The sequence below is a fragment of the Schistosoma haematobium genome, chromosome ZW (assembly GCF_000699445.3).
Source record: "Schistosoma haematobium chromosome ZW, whole genome shotgun sequence".
Classification (NCBI taxonomy): Eukaryota; Metazoa; Platyhelminthes; class Trematoda; order Strigeidida; family Schistosomatidae; genus Schistosoma; species Schistosoma haematobium.
Genome location: NC_067195.1, coordinates 4,106,109 through 4,128,919, shown reverse-complemented (window position 1 = coordinate 4,128,919; position 22,811 = coordinate 4,106,109). Strand labels below are relative to the sequence as shown.

The following is a 22,811-nucleotide window of genomic DNA, read 5'->3' as shown; positions in this document are numbered from 1 at the left end:
GATTAGGTCAATTCTAATAACCTGTTTGTCACAGAGTGTATTTGCTAGGTTAAGGTATTATATAGAACTTTTATACTTTTGCTTGCGTGCATGGATTTTAATGTAATTACGTCTCGTTATACCAGAAGATATACAAGGACAAAGATATGAATGAAGGAGATGGTTAGTACCTGATATGATAACATCTGCCAGGAGTTTGCATGATTTTAAATGTCTTTCCACAACCATATTAATTATGACCTCAAAAGATTCACCACACACCTTGCTAACTGCCTCCAGCACTCTTCGCAATACAGCAAAGTCTTTTCTCAAAAGCCCGGGAAATAATAATGGAGAACAGTAAAGAATAATAAGTAATATGCAAGAATTTACAAATTGTAAGAGTAAATGACGAGTAATTCCAAGAGCATTCAATCTCTTTATGTAGTAAGTCAGACAGAAAACTTTCTTCGATAACAATAAAACGTGAGATGACCAAGAGAGATCAGAGGAAAAGGCAACACCAAGGTAATTGACCTTCGACACTGTATTTATCAAAGAACCTCCAATGGCACATGCTTTATAGGATCCCAAAGTGGTGTTTAGATGCCGTTCATGTCTCGTGCTGAAGTTAACAGCCTAACATGTAAATGGATTAAGTATGAGACCAATAACAACAGACCAGCAATCAGTACGAGACAAAAACTCATTTATTCTCTATGGGATGTAAAGAGGTAGAGATTACAAACGTAGCTACACCACAACCACATCTCTTTTTATTGTTTGATCAATCCTGACGATAAATTTTGAAATCACGTAGTGATACTAAGTAATCGTCTTGCAAATCATTTAACCAATATTCTTGAATTGTGATGATACCACAATTACGATACATATTTTGACTTAGTAAAAATTAAAGATAATTCACCTTGTTAATTAGTGATCGGCAGTTAGAATTTAGTAGCTCAGGAATCGACATACAATTAATGTTCATTCTTTTCAACGCATATTGCCAACCACCGCGATGTCTTTTATTATAATCTAACTTATTTATTTTAACACATAGATATTGATACAAGGAAGCACCAAATACATATGCGCCACACAAATCTCATTTGATATGTGTGAGGGCTGTGATACTGCCCGGGTGCCCAAACCGAACCAGGTGGTTTTCTCAGGGGACCACACCCGGAGCCTTTGACCTACAGGTCTGATCCACAAGACAGTGAAGCATCGTGAGTAGATGCAATCCCATGGTAGCCGGCGACCAACAATTGGTTCATACGCCATTTGTTCCTTCAGGATACTGCAGTCCATGTGTACCATTGGTTTGGAATGCGGGTTTTCCAACTCCCCTAGGTGGACTCTCCATGTCCACCAAGCTGGTTAAAGCGCCGGACATTCGCTTTTCGTCCTCTCAATTTCGTAAACAAAAGTAATGCCACGAGAAGTCAGTGAGTAGGACTTTCCTGGCAGAGGCTATATACGCGTGGCCATGTGAGAGCATTTCGAGAGGGAGAGCAGACTCTTCCCACTCTCGGCGTACCAGGGCATTTGGGGGCATGTCTTTTATTATAATCTTACTACCGATCACTTAATATGTTATCGTCAGCTATCGATCATAAAATAAGAAATAGACAACTGGTTAAAATACTATTGTTATGTCCCGATAAGCATAATGAATGGTAACTTTTGGGATCCATTTATGGACCAATACTATGCGTATACATTTATTGTATAATTGTTAAATGACTAAACTATTCATATTAGTGTTTCTCTTATTACATGTGAACTAGATGTTAAGAGGCTCTTACTTCATGAATTTCTTACGACAGTTAACTTGATAAATCAAAATAGCATCAGATTTACAAATTTATTCAAGAATAATTTCATTAATAATGAAAAATCATATAAACATTTACATCAAGTTTTCATTTACAACTTTTACATTGATAATGTTGAACTGTAGTTCTTGTTATTTTATTAAACTAAAGAGTAAAACTGTTAGGTCCCGATAAGGATAATGAATGGTAACTGTTGGGATCCATTTATGAATCAATACTATACGTACATTCTTATCGTATAATTGTAGAATGACTAAACTATTCATATTCATGTCCCTCTTATTGTGAGACTTATATTTGACCTATGAACTATAATTATACGATTTACCATTCTTGATTTGTGCCCTGTCTATCAATTACTACCTCTCTCATCCAAAGCCACATTTGGCTAAATCTTGGACGAATGTTGTTTCCTATTTTATGGTACGATGTTTTCTGTTTGGTTGATATATAAACCCAGTATGTTTGAAATAAATGATTCATATTCCAGAGGTTGAGATTGGTATTCTGGACTGAACTGGTTGGCCTAGGCAGGAAGCAGGACCGATAAGTACTTTAGACTTCTCACACGTGTTTTTTACGCGTCACTGGTTCAATCGATAAGTCACTGCTCTGTAGTTAGCAGTATCATCACATTATACAATTAACAGGGTACACAGCCCACAAGATATAACAACCATGTACTGAGAATTCTATCTTATACCAACAAAAATATTTTAAAAAAACGATCACATTGAATAAACCCATTAATAAATCAATAAAAGTACTACTTTTTTTTCTTTTAAATGTGTAGTTCTTTATATCTTTTCTTTATTGTTGTCGTTGTTGCATTGGTTGTTGCTGTGGTGGTGGTGGTTGTTGTTGCTGTGGTGGTTGCTGTTGTTGTTTTAATTCATCAATAATATTCATCATTAATTTAAAATCATCTTTATGATAATCTAATATTAATTTTATATTATTTTTTAAATTTATTATTTCATTATAATATTGTATTAATATAGTTTGATATTGTTTTATACATTTAATTATAATTTTCATTGAATATGATGATAATGAACATTTTTGAATTAAATTTTTAATATAATTATCATTGGTAAGATAATGAAATAATTGCTCATTATTATCATTATTATTATTATTATCATTACTGTTATTACCATTATTATTATTATTATTATCATTACTGTTATTACCATTATTATTATCATTACTGTTATTACCATTATTATTATTATTATTATTATTATTATTATTATTATTATTATTATTATTATTATTATTATTATTATTATTATTATTATTATTATTATTATTATTATGGGAATCATCCGATTTTATTGATTTTTCATTGATCAAAAAATATTGATTTTTTACATTTGGTTTCAAAAGCGTTTTTCTTGTTAATTCAGCATTTTTCTTTGAAAACAAAAACAAAAAAGAAATAAAAAGCAATAGAGAAATATATTTTATGATCATTTATTTTTAATAATACTGTGGTGTGTGCTACTTATATTGATATAAGTAGTAATATGATGTGAGTCAGAAATGTAATGTCTGGCAGCAGTAGAAGATGGGGGAAGATCAAGAAAGGAAGAGAGGGGATAGAAAGCAATGAGTATGGAAATGCAAGAACAATGAAGTTGGAGACAATTAATGAACATTTTGCAAATTAAGTATTATAGTATGGTTTTTCTATTTTACCAAGTAACTCTGTAATGTTGTGCTAAATATAATTCGGTTGTCCTTACCTGTGTTCTCCTTCACTATAATACTATTATAATTATAAAGCACGTTGTGTAGTTTTCAATGAATAGTGTATGTTTTCATTATAAGCGATTGTAGAGATTATTCATTTTAAATTTTTTGGTTGTAATATGAATTGGTTTTAGTTAGATAATTGTTGAAAATTATGAAGCATTGGATAATTGTTTTATTCAAGTAAAAGACTCCTCAACAGTTCACATTTATGACACCATCTAGGATAGATTTCAGGCCTTGTGGCAAGTATTTAACCTTCATACCACTAAGTTGCTCCCTGCCAAAAAATGCCTTAGTATGGCCGAGAGTGGGGAGAGTTAGCTCTCCTTCTCGAAATACTCTCACATAGCCATGTGTATACAGCTATACTACCATGGAAGTCCTACTCACTGCCCTCTCGCAATGGGGATGTTGTTTACGAAATTGGGAGAACGAAAACCGAATGTTCGGCGCTTTAACCGGGTTAGTGGATACGGAGAGTTTACCTAGGGGAGTTGGAAAACAATGATTCCAAACCAATGGTGTACATGGGCTCCAGTATCCTGAAGGAACAAATGGCGTATGAACCAATCGTTGGTCACCGGCTACCATGGGATTGCATCTCCTGACGTTGCGCCAATGCCTTGTGGATTAGACATTTAGGTCAAAGGCAACGAGTGTGTCTCCCTAAGGAAACTACCTACTTCGGTCTAGGCACCCTGGCAGTATCACAGCCGCCAAACAAATCAAGTAAATTGTGTGGTGCATATGTACTCGGTGTCCCTTTGTACCATTATTTATGTGTTTGAATAAATAAATACCATTGACTTGACGTACAGTGGTTTGTAATCGCAACTTTAATTATTTCGCGATATCGAGTGCTGTTTATCCATTAACTCTGGTGATATTTGTCCTATCCCTAACATTTTCGATCTCAAAGGATCAAATTTTCTCGCTAGAGCTCTAAGAGCTACCTCTTAAAGTTACTCACTAGCGAATGCACAATGATTTTTATATTAATAAGTGATTTTGTAGTAGCATATCAGTTATATTACGGTTTGCACCATGAACTTACTTCAGTTCCACCTCAGTATTGTACTCTTATAGAGTCTTGTATATAATTGCTTCAATCCCTAACAAATTTGTGGATTTTGTTGCCTATATAGTTCCAGAATTAGAGAAACGGGTTGGCCAGCATTTACTGGTCCAATATCTGATGTTTCATTAAAAAAATCATTTTCAGCTATATACAAATGATAAACCAGATAGTCGGCTTTACGTAAAGTTAGTGCTTACGAAGAAGAGATAATATTCAAACCATTACTGGAAATGGTGTAGCGACAAATAGATTTTACAATGTAGTTCAGGAGCCTTCTCGAAATATCCATCAATAATAGTACATGCAATTGAAACTAGCCTCAGGACTCCATAGCGAACACGATACTACTAAAGTAAAACGTAATAGCTTCAATCAATCCGTAATGATTTTATCATAACAACCGGTTGAATTGAATTAAGTTTCTATAAACGTCCCTTATATAACCTATACTCCTACTCAAGTTAACTAGATTTCTATACGTATCCAGTTAGCCTTCCATTTACCTCCCGGTCCCAGTAGTTTAATATTCCAAAACGCCAACCATCTCAGTCGATAAACATTCACAACCTCATCAACTGATTTACCATCATCATCTAATACCCTACGTCTAACCTCACTATTACTTACCCAATAATCCAAGCAATCGATAAAAATTCTTATTTATTAAACTTACCATTTCAAGTTTCATTTTTTCATTCATAAGTTCTTCAATTCTACATTCCATAGTTTCTATTAATTTTATTAATCCATCACGTTCAATTTTATAATTCTTAATATAATCCAAATCATAATGGGATGAATTCATTACATTAGATGGTATTTCATTATTTGTTTGATGTTCTGATGTATTCAAATGTATTTGATTATTAGTAGAAAGACGTTCATTCATATTGTCAATTAATTGGTTTTTCTCCATAATAATTTCCTATATTTTAAATCCAAATATTAGTGATTATTCATATTGTATTCTTAATAAATAAGTATAGATATAGAAGGTTAATTGACATTTGAATGACTTAACTCATGAATGAAAACCAATTATGTAAGGTTAAGAGAATAGTGAACTCGGATTTTCTTCCACTGAACTAAAAAAAAAACATTAATCATTAAGATCATAAGTCAATTGAAGTTAGACTACTATGAAAAACCTGGAAGCATTGGATGGCCGTTTCACTCTAGTATGGGACTCATCAGTAGTGCATATCCACGATCCCGCCTCGCGAGATTCCAACCCAGGACCTATCAGTTTCGCGCGCTAGCACTTAACCTCTAGACCACTGAGCCAGTCGGCATCCAACAATGTTAATGTCTAACTTCAACCAATCCACGAGATCGTGCCACTGTACACCATTGTCTTCAGTGAGCTGATATCTCACAACACACCTGGTTGAACTCCACTGGTCACGGCTTCCCACTAGAACTCCAGGAAATGCCTCCTGAAGTCAGTCACTAGTGAGCAGATGATTACTATTAGAAGGGGTTTTGTGGATATTTTAAAAATTTCAATAGTTGAAATCATGAGTCAATTGAAGATAGACCACCATGGAAAACCTAGAAGCACTGGATGGCCGTTTCACTCTAGTATAGGACTCCTCAATAGTGCGCATCCACGATCCTGTCTCGCGAGATTTCAACTCAGAACCTATCAGTCTCACGTACGAGCACTTAACCTCTAGACCACTGAGCCGGCATCCAATGGTTTTGACTCATGATCTCAACTATTAAAATTACTATAACATCCACAAAGCCCATTCTTATATTTAAAAAAAAAAACATTAGTTCAAAACAAACTGTCAGTCTCTCAAAAAAATATATAGATTTATCTCTAAACATTGTACAGATTTGTGATTTACTCCCAGAACATTCCATAGGAAATTTTTATTAAACAAATAACTACCAAAATTTACTAGACTAAAGTATTCTAGAACTACTAATTATCATTGATACCAGTTTAAAATTATTGATTCGCTTAAAAACTTTATTATTTTCAGGAATTTCTATGAAAATGATATTCTTTTCGTAAGTTAATCACATTTTCTTCTCTGGATAATCATGTTTAATTATTTATTTTATTTGGAACACATAAATATTGGTACAAGAGGGCACCAAATATATATGCGCCATACCATATCTGTGTGTGGGCTGTGATACTGCCCGGGTGCCCAGACCGAAGCAGGAATTGGTCACCACCCACCCAGTGAGCAATCAATTGTGATTACATCTCAGTCCTACAGGAGGTTAGTCACGTCCCGGATAGCTCAGTGGTAACGTCTCTAACTGTGAAGCTGGGTGACACGAAATCGAATCCGCCAGGGAGCAACAGTTCTCTCAAAGATTACAGGTACACCATACTGACGAGTGCCAAGTAGCACGAAACCCGGGTCCAGGGTTTCCTGTTGACTACCTCCAACCATCATCTAATCATACTTTACAACGTTTCAGAAAGTAAATACTTTATTAACTCGTTTCTCATGTTTAATAATATTGTCTGTAATCGTCAATAACCTTTAAAATATCGGTAAAGATTGATTAGTATTGTTAACATTTCTAAGTTTCAAGTTTGTTTTTTTAATAGGGAATTCTTCAAGTTGATCGACATAATTTCATAGCTTTCATTATCCTAATGGATAATGTTTGGGATGATCTAGAAAACTTCCAGCAAAAGCCACACAAAAAATGCTCAGAAAATACTAAAAAACATTTTATCCAATCAGCATTCATAAGAAATTAAAAAGTCACATGTCGAGTTTCTGATTGGCTGGTTACTATATTACTACTATATTTAGTAGCGCTCCAGAATTTTCGGGGAACCCAAGGACATCTAAGATACTATAAAAAAACCTTGTATATTCTATACTAAAACGAACCTTGAGAGTAAAGTGCTTCTTGCATATTTTGCGACTTTTCTCTTGTGTTTAGGTCGCTGTATATGATTCTAGCTTGGAGGTGACGAGAATAGCTTAAGAATCGAATATAGCATTCAATTAGCAAGATTTATCAAATAACATCAACAAACAGAAATAAATTTTGTAATATTGATCAAAATGATAATGTTAACTTTTGCATCAACTATTTTCAGATCAGCGAATAAAAGAATATTTATCTAACTTATAAATCTATTACATCATTTCAAAATCTTCATTTGACATTCTAAAAAAAGTAATAATAATAAAACATTTTTTGATTGGGATCATGAACCGATTGATGATGTTAGACCACCATTGAAAAAATGGAAGCACTAGAAAGCTGTTTCGTCCTCTTGTGGGACTCCTCAGCAGTGTGCATCCACGATCCCGCTGGAGGAGCTAATCCGTGTCGGGTAGAAACAAGTGTCTACCTCAGTACAATGAAAGATGGTGGCGCAATTTCGTGGATTGTTTGAAGTTAGACATGAGCACCATTGGATCCCGACCGGCTCAGTGATCCAATAGGTTGAGCGTTCACGCGCGAGACCCATAGGTCCTAGGTCCGAATCCCACGAGCGGGATCGTGGATGAGCACTGCTGAGGAGTCCCAGTCAGTCAGCTGCAACGTAGGACCAGGCACATTTATGCATCGGTCCAAGTTGCCATACCTCATTAGCACAGCAAGATGAACACTGGATTCATAGACGTAGTTACTTCAATGGGGGTAATATATAAAAGAAAGGTTCCATATAAGGATATAATACACGGAGAAAGAATTAGTTCATAGAAAGAAAAATATGAAGCGGTTTTAATCTCATAGTTTAAGAGAAGACAGAGAGTGTATACACCTACAACATTGTAATAGATTCTGAGCAATATCACCAAGAGTCTCCAACCATTGGTTACGATAGTCACGCGGACCCCAGTCAAGTAGTCTGCATCTATCAACATGGCTCAGACCAGAAGTTATTGGCATTGTGCACTGATGCCACGTTTTGGTTTGGCCGCCCCTAACTTTCTTCCAACCATCCCGAACATCGGTCAGCACTGCACGTCGTGGTAATCGGTGTTCAGGCACACACAACACGTGATTCAACCATCTCAGTCGATGAAGATTCCCAACTTCATCAACTGATTTACCATCATTTCCTAATACCCTGTGTCTAACCTCACTATTACTTATCCGGTGATCCCAGCAGACGCCAGGAATATTTCTAAGGCATCTGTGGTAAAATACTAGTAGCTTACGGGTCCCACAATTGGACGAAACGGCCACCCAGTGCTTTGATGTTTACAATGGTGGTCTAACATCATCAATCGGTTCATGATCTCAATAAAAAAAAACTTAACAATATCCACAACCCCTTAAACTGATCATAAAATATTTCACTTACTTCTAATTTTTTTAATTTCTACATCTTTTATTTGTTTTAAATTCGATTGTTCTTCATTTAATTTTTCTATTTCATTCGTTTTTTCAATATTCATTTGAGTAATTCTGTTTAGTTGCTATCGTCTCGCGCATCCCAACCAGGTAGTGTACATCTACCAACATGGCTCAGTCCACTTGTCAGTGACTTCAAGGATTTGTTCCATGTTTTGGTCCGACCGCCCCTAGCTTTCTTCCAACCTACTCCTAGACCATGAAACATCTCTCATTGGAGCAGTCGGTGGTTGGGCATACGTACCACGTGTCCCAGCCATCTCAACTGATGAAGTTTCACTACGTCATCAATTGATTTGCCATTCTTACCTAGTACCCGTTTCCTAATAACTGCATTACTTACTCGGTGATCCCAGGATATACGAGCAATGCTTTGAAGACACTTATGATCAAATACTAGTAACCCACAAATATCCTCTACTCTTACCAGCCATGTTTCATTGCCATAAAGTAGGATGGAACGAACTGCTGCGCAGTAAACATGTCCTTTGGTTGGTAGACGGATATCACGCCTGAAGCTCTAGTGACAAGCAATGACCAGTGGAATTCAACCGGGTTTGTTGTGAGATAGTAACTCACAGAAGACAATGGTGGATGTGTCACTCAATTTCGTGAATTATTTGAAGTTAGATATTAACACCATTGGATGTTGGCCAGTTCAGTGATCCAATAGGTTAAGCGTTCATGCGCGAGACTGATAGGTCTTAGATTCGAATCCCATGAGCAGGATTATGGATGCGCACTGCTAAGGGAGTTCCACAATACGACGAAACGACCATCCAATGCTTCCAGGTTCTCAATGCTGATCTAACATCATCCATTGGTTCATGATCTCAATCAAAAACAAACAAAAAAATGAAACATTAGCTTACTTACTTCTAATTTTTTAATTTCTACATCTTTTATTTGTTTTAAATTTAATTGTTCTTCATTTAATTTTTCTATTTCATTCGTTTTTTCAATATTTATTTGATTTAATTTATTAAATTCATTTTGTAAATTATTTCTATGTTGTATTAATGATTCAATTAATTCATTATCATGTTTACTTTTATTGATTAAAAATAAAATTTGTTGTTTTAATTCTTTTTGTTCTTGTAATAAATGATAATGATGTAATTTAATTTTTTGTAGATTTTTTTTAGTTAATGCAATCTCATCTTTTAATTGTTTCTTATCATGTTGTAATTGAATAATATTAGTTGTTCTATAATCATTTTGTTCAATGATGGAATTCAGTTTAGATGATTTAGAAGTCATATTATCATCATTATTATCTTGAAATGAATGAATATCCAATAATGTTGCACCAGAAAATGTTTCATTTTCCATAGTCTCTTTACAACTGAAATTTTCTGTATGAGAAGAAGCTTTTAAAGTAAGTTGTGATTGTAATTTTGTAATACGATTTTTTAATGTAATAATTTGTTGTTGTCGACCACGCCAATTTCCATATGTTCCATCGGGTTTTAGCTTTAAATTTATTAACCAACTATTTAAATTTGGTATCAGTTCACCAGTTTCTGATTCGATTACTTTTTTAGCTAATAATAAATCATGATTTAAGGTTTGAATTTTTTGACGTAATTCCATAACAATAGATTCTAGTTTCTTTAATTTCTTCTTGTTCTTCTTCTCCTCTTGTTCCGCATCGTCTGATATGTTTTCAATGTTTTCGTTCGTTGTGATGTTGTTCTGTTTACATAAACTACATAGAACATTTTTGTTTGATGAGTTAACCGATTCAGATTCCAACTTTCGGACTATTTGATATAAGTTATTACATTTGTTTCGTTCACTCACAAGTGAAGCATTCAATTCTCTAATCTTTTTAGATAACTCAATGATTTTAAGTGAAGCTACATCTAGTCCTGGATCATTAGGATAATGTTTATTGGCTTCATGCATAGTAACACTCTCTGTTTGTTTTAAATTCTCCTCATGACAGTAATCTGGCATTGCTTTGTGTATTTTATTTTCTATTTGCTTGAGTAATCATTCTGATGTGCTTTTTTTAAGGGTTGTACTACAAAAAAATCAAAGAAGTATGACAAAAATGCATCGTAACAATTTAAAAGATTGTAAGTTTATGATCAAAATACCTAGAAGTGAGGTCTTGATATTTTCATCATCGTTATGTTGACAATCTTGAAATAGTGGAATAATTCACTGAAAAGTTACACTTTCGATTTTCTCCCCCCCCCGTCAAACTTAATGCTCATACATTTTAGATGGAATCTGTGTGTTATAATTCTCTCTTACGGTTATAACCCAGCTATTCCTATTGCTTAGTAATCTCGGACACCGATTCACTCGAAAAGTCCCCAAATCAGAACACGGTTGAACAGGAAAGAGATTATATTCTAAATAACAAGGTTAGATGGAAGTAAGAAGCAAGCAAGTGCAATAGGGAAAACGTTAGTATATTTATAGTTTTTCACATGTGAAGATTTCTAGTTTTCACTAAATATTGACTAACGCTGATTGGCTAATTCTTATCCAATCAGCGTGCAGCAAAGCAATCGTGCATTGAGCATACTTTAATCCGGTCTATGTCCCGCTAACACTGTGTTACAACGCTTACAAGTTCATTATTTGTAACAGTAAGAGTCAAATGAAGTCTTCCAGTTCCTTTCTATAAATCATTTAAGACTAACTTCACATTCTTATTCTTGCACGGCATTCCTTTTTAGCTTTCCAAGACAAAATGTGCTAAAATAAATACATGTAACACTTACGATGAATGCATTATATACTACAGAGGTATTTTGCAGATAAACAGACGATTTCGTTCTTATTTTTTATCTCTCATTGTGGATGCATGTAAAACTTTAAAAAAATACTAGGTTGCATCGATTTGTTCGTTAAATAAAATGCTTCTGTATAGATAAGGAAACTATTACTGAAGAAGGGGAAGAGTGATATATAACAAAATCGCTTATTTAGATTCCCATAGTATGCTTTTATTTGAAGGAATATATGACTAGGCATTCTTTGAATTTCTAAAACCTAAGGCTTTAAAAAACGTTCCTACCTATATATTTCTGTGAATAAGACAAAGTGATGTGTACATATGAATAAATCTAAATAGATTATAGTCTTTCAGGTCAATATTACTTACGAAAAACATAAGATTCTGTAACATTCCAGTCCTATGAGAGCCCTATCGTGATCAAAATAGCCCGGTCATAACATTTTAGACTATAGCACTGCTTGTCATGCTTTCGATTGTGATAGGAAGCACCGTTCCCATCAAAGTTGCAGATATGCCTCCCTAAACACAAATAAATGGCACAAAACCGAGTACCAGGACTCTCTCATGACTACCATGATTCGAACTATCTTCATCTCAGTGAAATCCTAACAAATATAACATGTCAAAGCGTTGATTGAACTCGTGTAACATACAATCGAACAAAATCATTCAATGAAAGTTCAAAAACACATCAACCGAGTTATTATCACTATCTAAAACTTTTCTCCTGACGTTAGTATTAACTTATCAGCAGCTTCACCTTGTGTCGGATAAGATATCATGACTGGACAAATGACATCAGATACACTGATCAAATTGTTCAGTGAAAATATGCGTTTTCACAAAGCCCATAATACTAAGTTTGATTCAACTAAGGATATTTGCTATCATGATGGCTGAAAATTCTAAAGATTTTAGATTCAGATTTGTGTAGTAGGGACAGAAGGCTTACGGCCTGTGTTATTCCTTTTCTAGTATGCTTCTGTGAGTGTCCAGTCTTCTCTTGAAAGAGTCAATTGAAGGTGCGAACACCACTGCTTCGGTCAGCAGGTTCCAAGTATTGATGACTCGGTGTGAAAACTTGTATGCTACGGATAGTTTGTTCGTTCTTGGCTTTTCTACTCGCCTGCTATGTCCTCTGAGATGTCCCGATCTAGTGTGAAGAAAAAGAGAGAATAAATTAGGTTCGAAATCATTTCTCAGTATTCTGTACATCAAAATCAGATCTCCTCTTAATCTGCAACAGGACAGAGTAAAGAGGTCCAGCTTTTCAAGCCGCTCTTTGTATGGTAAACCCCGGATTTCTGAAATTGCACGGGTAGCTGCCCTCTGTACTTTCTCTAGGATATCCAAATCGCCTTTTAAACAGGGGTTTGCAGCCCGAACGCAGTTCTCAAGCTCAGTTCTCACTAAGGATGTGTATACTGTAGTGGACATGGTGGTATCTAACTTAGTGAATGTTCGTTTTAAAGCCCAGAGGGTTCGAAACCCTTTAGCTACGACCTCCCGGCAATGGGCCGTCGTCTTAAGATCATGACTCACTGTCACCCGCAGATCCTTATGAGACCGGACCACGGATAATGGAACTTCCCTTATGCTGTACCTATTAACCTTTGAATCCCCAAAGTGCATGTAGACACACTTTGCCGCGTTTACAGGCATCAGCCACCCTTTAGACCAGTTAATCACATTATTTAGGTCTGCCTGAAGAACACATGAGTCTGTGTCTCCAGTTATTACTCGCCAGATCTTTACATCGTCAGCGTATAATAACATTAGAGACTGTACTATACTTGGAAGATCACTAACATACATTATAAAAAATGAAGGACGTAGGACGGAACCTTGAGGTACTCCACTAAGTACTGGTCTCCAGATGGAACACTTGGAATTTATTCTTACTTTCTGTCTACGACCTACTAGGAAATCCCTAATCCATTATAAAAGAGGTCCGGCAATACCAAGGTTTTCCTAATTCAATAGCCGTCTATTAGTTGGCACATTGTCAAAAGCCTTACTGAAGTCTATGTAGACAAAATCCACTGAGTTTCCGTTGCCTAGCGCCTCTATCCAAAATTCCCTTGCTATAAAGAGGTTCGTTGTATAATATAAACCCTTTCTAAAACCATGTTGTTCTATGTTTAGCAAGTTATTGATTTCCATAAATGCCATTATGGTTCGTTTAAATATTCTTCCCAATATTTTAACTACAACACTGATGAGGCTTACAGGTCTGTAGTTCGATGGAAGTTGTCTTAGTCCTATTTTATGTATGGGAGTGCCGATCGCGTCCTTCTAGTCCATAGGAAACACACCTTGGTCAAGTGACATATTGAATATCTAAGTCAGTGGGGCCGCGATATATTGTGCAATATGTCTCAAGATTTTGGGGTGTAGTTCATCTGGTCCTGTTGACTTTTTCATGTTTAAGGTGCTAAGAGCCTTAAGCACATCGTCTTGATCGAAGCCCACAGTAAGCAGGTGGTTTGTTGACTCTTTATTTTGATCCGTTTCTTTGTCTAGAGGAGGTTCCTGAGTGTAAACTGCCCCAAAATAGTCAACCATAGAATCTGCTTTTTCCTGATCTTCATCCATCATTTCAGATTTACTCCCTTTTTTAATTAGGTTTGGAATCCAATGTAACATCCTTGTTCTGTAGTTTATGTACGCAAATATTCTCTTGGGCTGCTTGAGTGCAGATTGTGCCAACTGCATTTCATATTTTCTTTGAGCTTCCAGAAATTTTGTTATACACTTGTTTCTTACCGATCTGTAGCGTTCCATCGTACCTGCTGAGCCAAGGCGGATGCCAACATTTCTTTTTTTGTCCTAGTAAACGTCGAATATCCCGGCCTATCCAGGGATTGCCGTGCTTCTTCTTCTTCTTTGGAGCTGTCCAGGGTATGTATGGTTGAGTTACTCGATTGTATAACTGCCTGAAAAGAGTCCATGCCTCTTGTACTGATGCCCTTGAGTCAATTTCCCAGTTTTCAGCCGATGCTGTGGAGTTGATTGCATTCATATCTGCCTTCAATATATTAGGACGGGCCGGTGCAACTGTTTGACAGGCAATCTCAGCCATGAATTTCAATAATATGACTGCACGGTCACTTCTCCCTAGTGGTAGGAGAAAAGTCATCTGACCAATGTCATCACCGTGTGTGAAGACTAAATCTAAAAGAGAAGAAGAATTCCTTAAGTCATATCTTGTGGGGTTTCTAATGTGTTGGAATAAAGCTAATCCAATCGAGGTTTCTAACAGTTTGCAATCGAACGATGTTATCGATTACCCTACTTCTAAGTTAACCCAGTTTATGTACGGTGCATTAAAGACGCCTACTACAGGGCTTTTACCCTTGTTACACCAGAACTGAAGTTTACTTTGGATAAAATCATCCGTTACACGTTCTGGAATGCTATATACTATAACTAATTAAATATCTTGCCGTCTACATTTCAACATACATCGCACTAGTTCACGTGTTCCTGAAACATGTGCCACTGTCTCAGCTACTCTTATGGTTAGGGTACTTTTCGTGTACAGGATAACCCCGCCTTCCCTTCAGTTTAATCTGTCAGCCCTACTGGTTAGGAAACCAGTCAACTGAATTTCATTATCTAATAATTCTGACGTTAACCAAGTTTTTGAGACAGCAATAACATCCGGTTTTTCTTTATTCACCATTGACTTAAGCTTCGCCATTTTATTTAGTAGGCTGCGAGCATTTGTTTAGCATACCTTTAAATCTGTGGAGAACTTTCCCTTACCACCCAGAGTGGTTTGGGGATCGTTTTGCCTCGAACTTTTACAATTTGAAACCCTTAAGGACGAGGTTGCTTTCACCATTTCGACGACGCTCATTTATTTCCACTTCTGCAGCTCATCTCTTAATACGCTCGGCTAGGCTGAGATCCTCACGGAAGTATATTCCGGATCCAATCAGTTTACGTGAGTTACCTAGAATCAGGTTCCTTTTTTCAACCGTGGAAAATGTAACTTTCAAGAGGCGGCTTCTCTGAGGACTTTCAGAATCCACTTTTTGTCCTATTCTATAAAACTTACAAATACTAACTCCTGGAACTGTATCTGGGGGTAGTTTGCTTATTAAGGACTTAATATGACTGAGGTCGTGTTCAAATCTAGCCTTTGGTTCCTTATCTGAAGATTCTCTTAACTTATGAAAAATGACTGACCACTCAGAGAGGTCTGTCTTAACACGCAGTGGAGCTTTTGTTTCTCATACCGTCTCTTCCAATGACTTGATAACCAGATGCTTTTCGCCTACAGCTTTTTTCTTCTCATTTCTTTCTCTCCGTACTGAAGTCCATTTATCATCACTCAGTACAGCCACACCGGGGCTATTTGGAACGGTAACAGTTTTATCCGGGTCTTCAATTTCCACTGAAGGTGTATGATTACCAATGTCAATATCAAGCGGCACTTCACTCCTCGTTAATGTTAACGGAGATTTCACTTTCCCGTCAATCACAGTCGGATGTTTAACGGGTCCGGTAGCAGCACGTACTACACTGACACATTCGTCACCGTCAGTGCTCGTGTTATCAGCGCAACAGGTTAAAGCCAATAGGCTCATAGCCTTGTGGATTAGTAACTTCCTATTTGTACAACGAAACATACAAAGCCAATGCGAGTTAGGCTTCGAGCATTTTTGTATGCCGTAGGACTTGGACGTGTACACATCTTATGGTATCACTTTTCACATTCATCGCACTGCATTCCTTCCTCAACGGTGAACAAGCAGTTTGGTTGTCCACAGTTATAAGTCTTACTAACCAATGTGATTTGATTAAAAAGGTTTAAAAACACAATATGATCACAATGTGAACACGAGTGTCAGTCAATAAGTAAAAAAGGTACCACAGGACAAAGTTTAGCAAAAATTTCGAACATTAACCGAAGTACTTTTAGTTAAAGTAGACCAAGAATGCTTTTTGATGCAAAAAGTATACAAAGCAAGGAAAATCACAAGTTCAAAAAACACTGCCCTTTTTTAATCGAACGCTTATACACACACAGACAATTTACCGGAAGAAAAGTACTTAATGGTCAAATGAAATGCAAACTATTGAAAACCATAAATTCGTGTAATGAACAAGTAGATCAGTTGGTTAAAATCGCCGTTAACGGCAATCCCGTGACTAGATGAGTATACGTTCGAGGCCCAATTAGCTTTCAGCTGACCAATTAAAATATAAATCCAATCCAAAAAAAACGATAATTTAAAATTAAAGGCTTCTTCTGCCTGAATGTGTAACTAATGATCGGCTTGATATATTCAAACTACGCCGCAAAACCTATTAGTTATAATAAATTATGTCGAGATGTTTAAACAAAAGCTGCCTCGAGACAGACTCAATTGCACTTGATATATATACAGATATCTGTATTTAAGTATGGTCTTGTTGTGGCAAGTAACTCCTCTAAATAAATGTTTCTGCAAGACCTTAACAGTGGATTCTGACACAGCTTTACTGGACACATCTGGCTGAAGACGCTTGACCACGCAACTATACTATATCACGAGTAAGCACACTGTGCTATGCATTCCTTGTGACTGATACACAGCTCACTACAAACACTTCCCAACACATCGACAGCTTTCCAAATATATTTTCCAACCACTACACTTCTGACACCTGATTTGAATGGGTTGCTATAATTCGATTATAAAGATGTCACGTGTAAAGACGTTATAAAGCTCCGAATCATGTGGCATCTTTAGTTGTGAGTCCGATGTGAACCGGTACATCGAACAATAAACTGTGAGTCTGTTCCTTATTAGGACATTGGATATCACATTTTTATTCCTACATTTAGTGGTATTGTTCCTGTATGTTTGAATATTTTATCGCCTATTTGTACGGGTCACCCTCGTTGTGATGGGACAGACACCTAAGTTATTTAGGATTAGAACTCTCTTGCCTCCCAGCCTTCAACTTATACCATTCTGACCCAACAATATATAAGACTGGTTCACTATACAGAATCTGACGCACACGAGCACTGCGACAGACCACGTGCACAAGTACTCGCTGTGGTAAAGACACTCCCAAACGATGTTAACAGGTGCACCACGCCTAGTGTGTTTACTAGTGACTTCTCTGAGCGTTACGACACTTATAAGAAAACCAGTCCTTAACGTGGAGACCTGACTGACCGACAAGGGTTAGACCATGTAGGGCCAGTGAAATGTCACTGAGCCCTAGCCAAATCATCCGGCAGTTGGATCAGTGAATGTCGAACAGATCATCGCTCCCTGCCAAGGTCATGTACAACCAACGCGCATTAGTTAATCGTATGCCATGGATTGGCCCATGCGGCAGTGGTCTTACTTTCGCTTGTATCTACTTTAACTAATATATTTCTGTAATAACGTCCTTTGTGTTGTACAGTCTTCAAAGCATCTATAGTACCTTGATACGTCAACAGGGGTAGTCCACGTAAGGCGCTGACCACGAGGTGTGACTTCGACGTTAGTTATTCGTCACACCATTCACGTCTAACCCGAGTAGGCCTCCAATCATTTTCAACATAGATCATCTACGTTGGTGATCTACAACCAATTCTTCCAAAGCTTCTGTCTACAACATGCTCAGTAACAGAAGTGTCGCTACGTATGTGGGAGGTCATCAGTTAGCGTACCTTCTTTGAAGTCCTGTTTAGACAACTTTTCTTGTATCGGTTTCCCCAACAGGTGAAGCTGGTTCTCATCTCATTTTAAAATAACGCCGTGGATGAACTGGGTGGATTTGTCTATAGGGCTCCGAAGATCTCCAGAACAGCAAGCGCCGACGCTTCCTCCGTAATATAAAAGTCTAACGTGACAAAAAATGACGTTACCAACCTCTGCCATACTCTCACACGGTATCCAAATATGCATCATAATAATAGAAGCTCTTTAAAACGTCGAGGAAGCCCTTCACGAAAAATATGTCTCTAAACTACGACAGTCAGATAATCCTGATTAATGCTGGTACCACAAAATGTATGGTAAGTCCTCCTGAAATTGTAGAAAACCCTGCAGTTTACCAAGCTCCAAGCCACCTGTCACGAAAAATCTTTCATCAAAGTCCCCGCCAGGAGCGTGTTAACGGCAAACAAAGCCGTCTGTTGCACATCATTGATGTGATGATAGAAGTTTGCTACCTCGCCGACAACGCGCCCTTAAAGAAGAGTAAGTTTTCTAGAACGCTTGAACAAATATTATGCGTGGGATGCTGCCCGACATTTCGTTTTACTTCGCTTGTTTGTACTGATGTGTCAATATATATATATACGCGTATTTTCTGCTCTTTAAAAAATCCAAAGTCATTCACTGTGCAAAATGTTTTACACTTCGTCCTATCTCATCACTAATGTCTCCGAATTTCATCTTAGATAACAATCAAGGAGCACAAAATTATACGTTTACTTTGACATCTTTGACTGACTGGTCATGCACTTACGGCGTTACTTGTTATTATAAATACTTCTAGACTTTAATCGCACTCATTCATGACCGCCAGTCGCTTGTCGCACTTCAACATCCACAAAACGCGAAACTCCTATATTGGACATTAGCCTTTCTAACAATTATGTCCTGATGTATGAAAATTAATCCCCTGTTTCTGTAACCAGTGTGTCCCATAATATATCAACCCTAACTGTGTGACTGATTAAAATAAATCCTGTACCACTTGTAACAATTTGATCTTGCCTGTAAACTGGCATGTCCCGTGTAACATATTGTTATGTGCGAATATAGTTTATTGTTATAGCATATTATCAATACACATGCAAACCAGTCAATTTTTTTCTTCGTACGTTTTGTGTCATGACGAATGTATCTTAACATGCACTTTCAATTTCATTCTTCTTTTCCGGGCAGCTAAAAAAGATGAAAAATCGACTAACGGAAATTTTCACCCTACTTTTTTTCATTGCTATATTTTGCCACATTGCCCCTCTTATTGGGTGAAAACGACCAGGTACTGCTGAATATAGCAAGCTGTTAGAAGAGTACTTAACAACGTCAAACTCATCCAGCCTAAACTTCTGACAGGTCACGTCTTGGGGTCGTCACTGCCACACTAAGGGGTAGTTCTTGTGGGACTCCTGAGGATTTGATTGGACAAATTCATCTGGTGAACGGTTTCGAGAGTTTCCTAATAAAAGAGATGAAAACATGTGTCTACAATCCAGTTTAGGGTTGTGTCATGATATTCGGATATTCAGAATTCGATAATGAGACTGAACTTAAGCAGGTATTGTAGAGAATATCCATGGGTGTTCAGGATGGGAAGCCAGTCGGTCTGCTTAATATCTTAACTCATTAGATAGAGCTTAACTTCAGTGTAGTGCACAACATACCAAGCAAATAACATATACAGAAATATTCAACCCCAAGTTTCCTAATCTTTCTCCACTTGCTGATAATCCTTATCTGGTTACTGAAATGGACTTCAAAGCGGAATCCTGTCCGCCTGAAAATGTAACACAATATGCTCGCTGGAGGTTCTACAGATAAGCACTAGCTTGGACTACATTCTCCCTAATCAAGCAATAGAATTTTCAGACTTGGGGATTTCATAATCTCTTATTCGAAATGGTAACATCTTGTCATTTAATGCTTCCATAAGTGAACAATCATCCGAATATACATGATACAAAACATTATGAAGAACTGACTGCAGTTTTGGTAAAATTAAATATTTGAGAACACTACTGCTTACGTACCACTGACCCATAGACGTGGACGAGCCATTGCATCCTTTTAAGAACACTACCATCCTGTCAGTCGAATGAGATGATTCTCGCCAGACAGTAATGCGCGGCGTCTTTTAGATTCTTCTATTGGTTGAAGGTTAGTATCCCCATTGAGGTCAGGAATTAGAATGCTTCCTGGACTAAATGGCATCCCCCTAACTGTGCATATGACTAATCATACCTCATGAACTGTAGACAAAATTTAAATGGCGCAGATGAATATATCAGTCTCGGCTGAACAGTTCTGCATAACTTTGTGGTGAGGTTTTGCATAACATCACGTGGAAAAAGGGGTCTCGTTTCGGAATTCATCTTTGATAATCAGGTTACTGCTCCGTTCACATCATAGTCTACTATAAGACATTCTTAACTAAGGGTTTCCACGGCCATCTGGGAGGCAACTTGTGTACTATTGGTTGTCGATGAACAAGAAACTGGATAATGTCTCTCTTTTTGGCGCTGTAAATCTGTCTCTTTCTGAACTCTATCTCGTCCAATGTAATCACAGCCATTTCAAAAGTGCTTCGAAGAACAGCTGAACAATAATATATATATCCATGGACTACCAGGGTGACTGACTGTATGTAGTAAGACACTATTACATGCATCTTCCCGTCTTCATCCCTGACATCATTTCCTTCTTTCCTACTTATTTGTCATTATTGCTCCACCTGTAGTATCTAATGCCGCTGTAACCAGCAAGTTTAAACTAACATATCTGTTTGTGATGACGTCTTGATGATAAGGGACGGTTTTTTATCTTTGATATCCCGAAATGAGTCTAACTCCCTGCTCAGCTGAAGTAGTCCAAGTGATCTAACGACATAACTTGGTCGATAACTTGACTGATATAACTGGATTATGAGTGGTTTTGTAGGGGGTTGTGGGATTACATCGGACGGCAGTTATCTCATTAGTCAAACAGTGTTTGATTGGTCGTAAGTCGTGAAGAATTCTAAGAATAATGCAAGTAGAAATCTTCTACTGTTTCATTGGACACCACTAGGCACTACCTGCAAAACAACTGTTTGCATTCACCGTTACAAACATTCATTCCAAAACAACAAGTGTTTAATCGATGTGGACTGCCTTAATTTGGTGAATGCTTGTGCGTTAGTTGGGCACTATAGGTAGTTTTCCGTCGTCGACCTGAAATCCATGGTGGGAAGTCAGTTAAGCTATTTGTAGGGTCGACCTCTTCCAACCCCTCCCTTTTAATAGGAGGAGGTAGTATTGCTCTGAATTATGGCTGTGTTGGGGAAACATCTTCCTGCCACCATACTTATGGTCATGCTGTCGAAACTCTGGAACTTGTGCAAAATTCGTTTCGTGAGCAAAACAAAAAAGAGCAACTGTACTTTTCTTCTTCAAATAAATCTTCTAGTTCTGATTGTATCCAGAGGTGAAAAGTTTTTTTCGCTTTTATTTAAGCCGGATTTTTCTGTAACGGTTACACACAAATCTCACCTCTTTGTGTTCAGTATCTATAACCTTTGAAGCATGCTATTTCCTGGCCGATGATGGAATACAAAGTAACAGCTGAAACAAGTGTTATCACAACGTATGCACCAGACTCACACCTGTTGAAAGTCACGATCACACTGGCTGCGCAAAGCATGCCGTTCAACAAAGTTTCTGCCAACTTTTGAGGTGACTGAACGGCCAGAAGTAGATGATGGCTTTCAGTTTTTGAGGAAGTAGAGATTGTTATAATGAGCCCAGCTTTGTATTTGAATGAAACCATAAGGGTGGACAACAATAACGTAACGGATAACGAATGCATGGTTACAAGTAAAAGGAAAAATCACGCTAAGAAGAAACATAGTATATGGGACTCCAAGGTATGTTAGTCAACGTTTTCAGCTATAGATACCCATATCGGCGCTTAATAGATTAATGGGGAAGCACAGCCTGAGTGGTCTAAATGATTTGATCAAGAGATATAACACGACCAATGATTGGTCCACAGTTGCACTCAGAAAAGTACAGAAACAGAATGAGACATTCGCGTCTGACGCCAAACCGGGCTGCAGGCATGAGTAGATTGTAGGAAAAGGAACTTCAAAGACAAACCATAATGAAATGTCAGTCATTTCTCATAAATCAAGAGAGTCTTCCAATACGAAACCAAAGGCCAGATTTAAACACTATCTGGGCCAGACTAAGTCCTTAATAAGCAAGTTATATCCAGGTGTTAGCATCCATAAGTTTCGTAGAGTAGGAAAAATAATTGATTCTGAAAGTACGCAGAAATTCCACCTTATTGGGGAGACCCAGAAA

At 37.1% G+C, this 22,811-nt stretch overlaps 1 protein-coding gene across 1 annotated transcript; it reads right to left on the bottom strand.

The window, feature by feature from the left end:
- Nucleotides 1-2,504: 2,504 nt before the first annotated feature.
- On the bottom strand, nucleotides 2,505-17,365 carry MS3_00002620 (uncharacterized protein). Its single transcript, XM_051210224.1, has 4 exons — nucleotides 12,717-17,365; nucleotides 9,886-11,035; nucleotides 5,333-5,584; nucleotides 2,505-3,239 (listed from the first exon to the last, which is right to left on the bottom strand). Exons 2-4 carry the CDS (start codon nucleotides 10,966-10,968, stop codon nucleotides 2,634-2,636), a joined length of 1,941 nt encoding a protein of 646 aa, XP_051070194.1. The 5' UTR covers nucleotides 10,969-11,035; nucleotides 12,717-17,365; the 3' UTR covers nucleotides 2,505-2,633.
- Nucleotides 17,366-22,811: the final 5,446 nt, after the last annotated feature.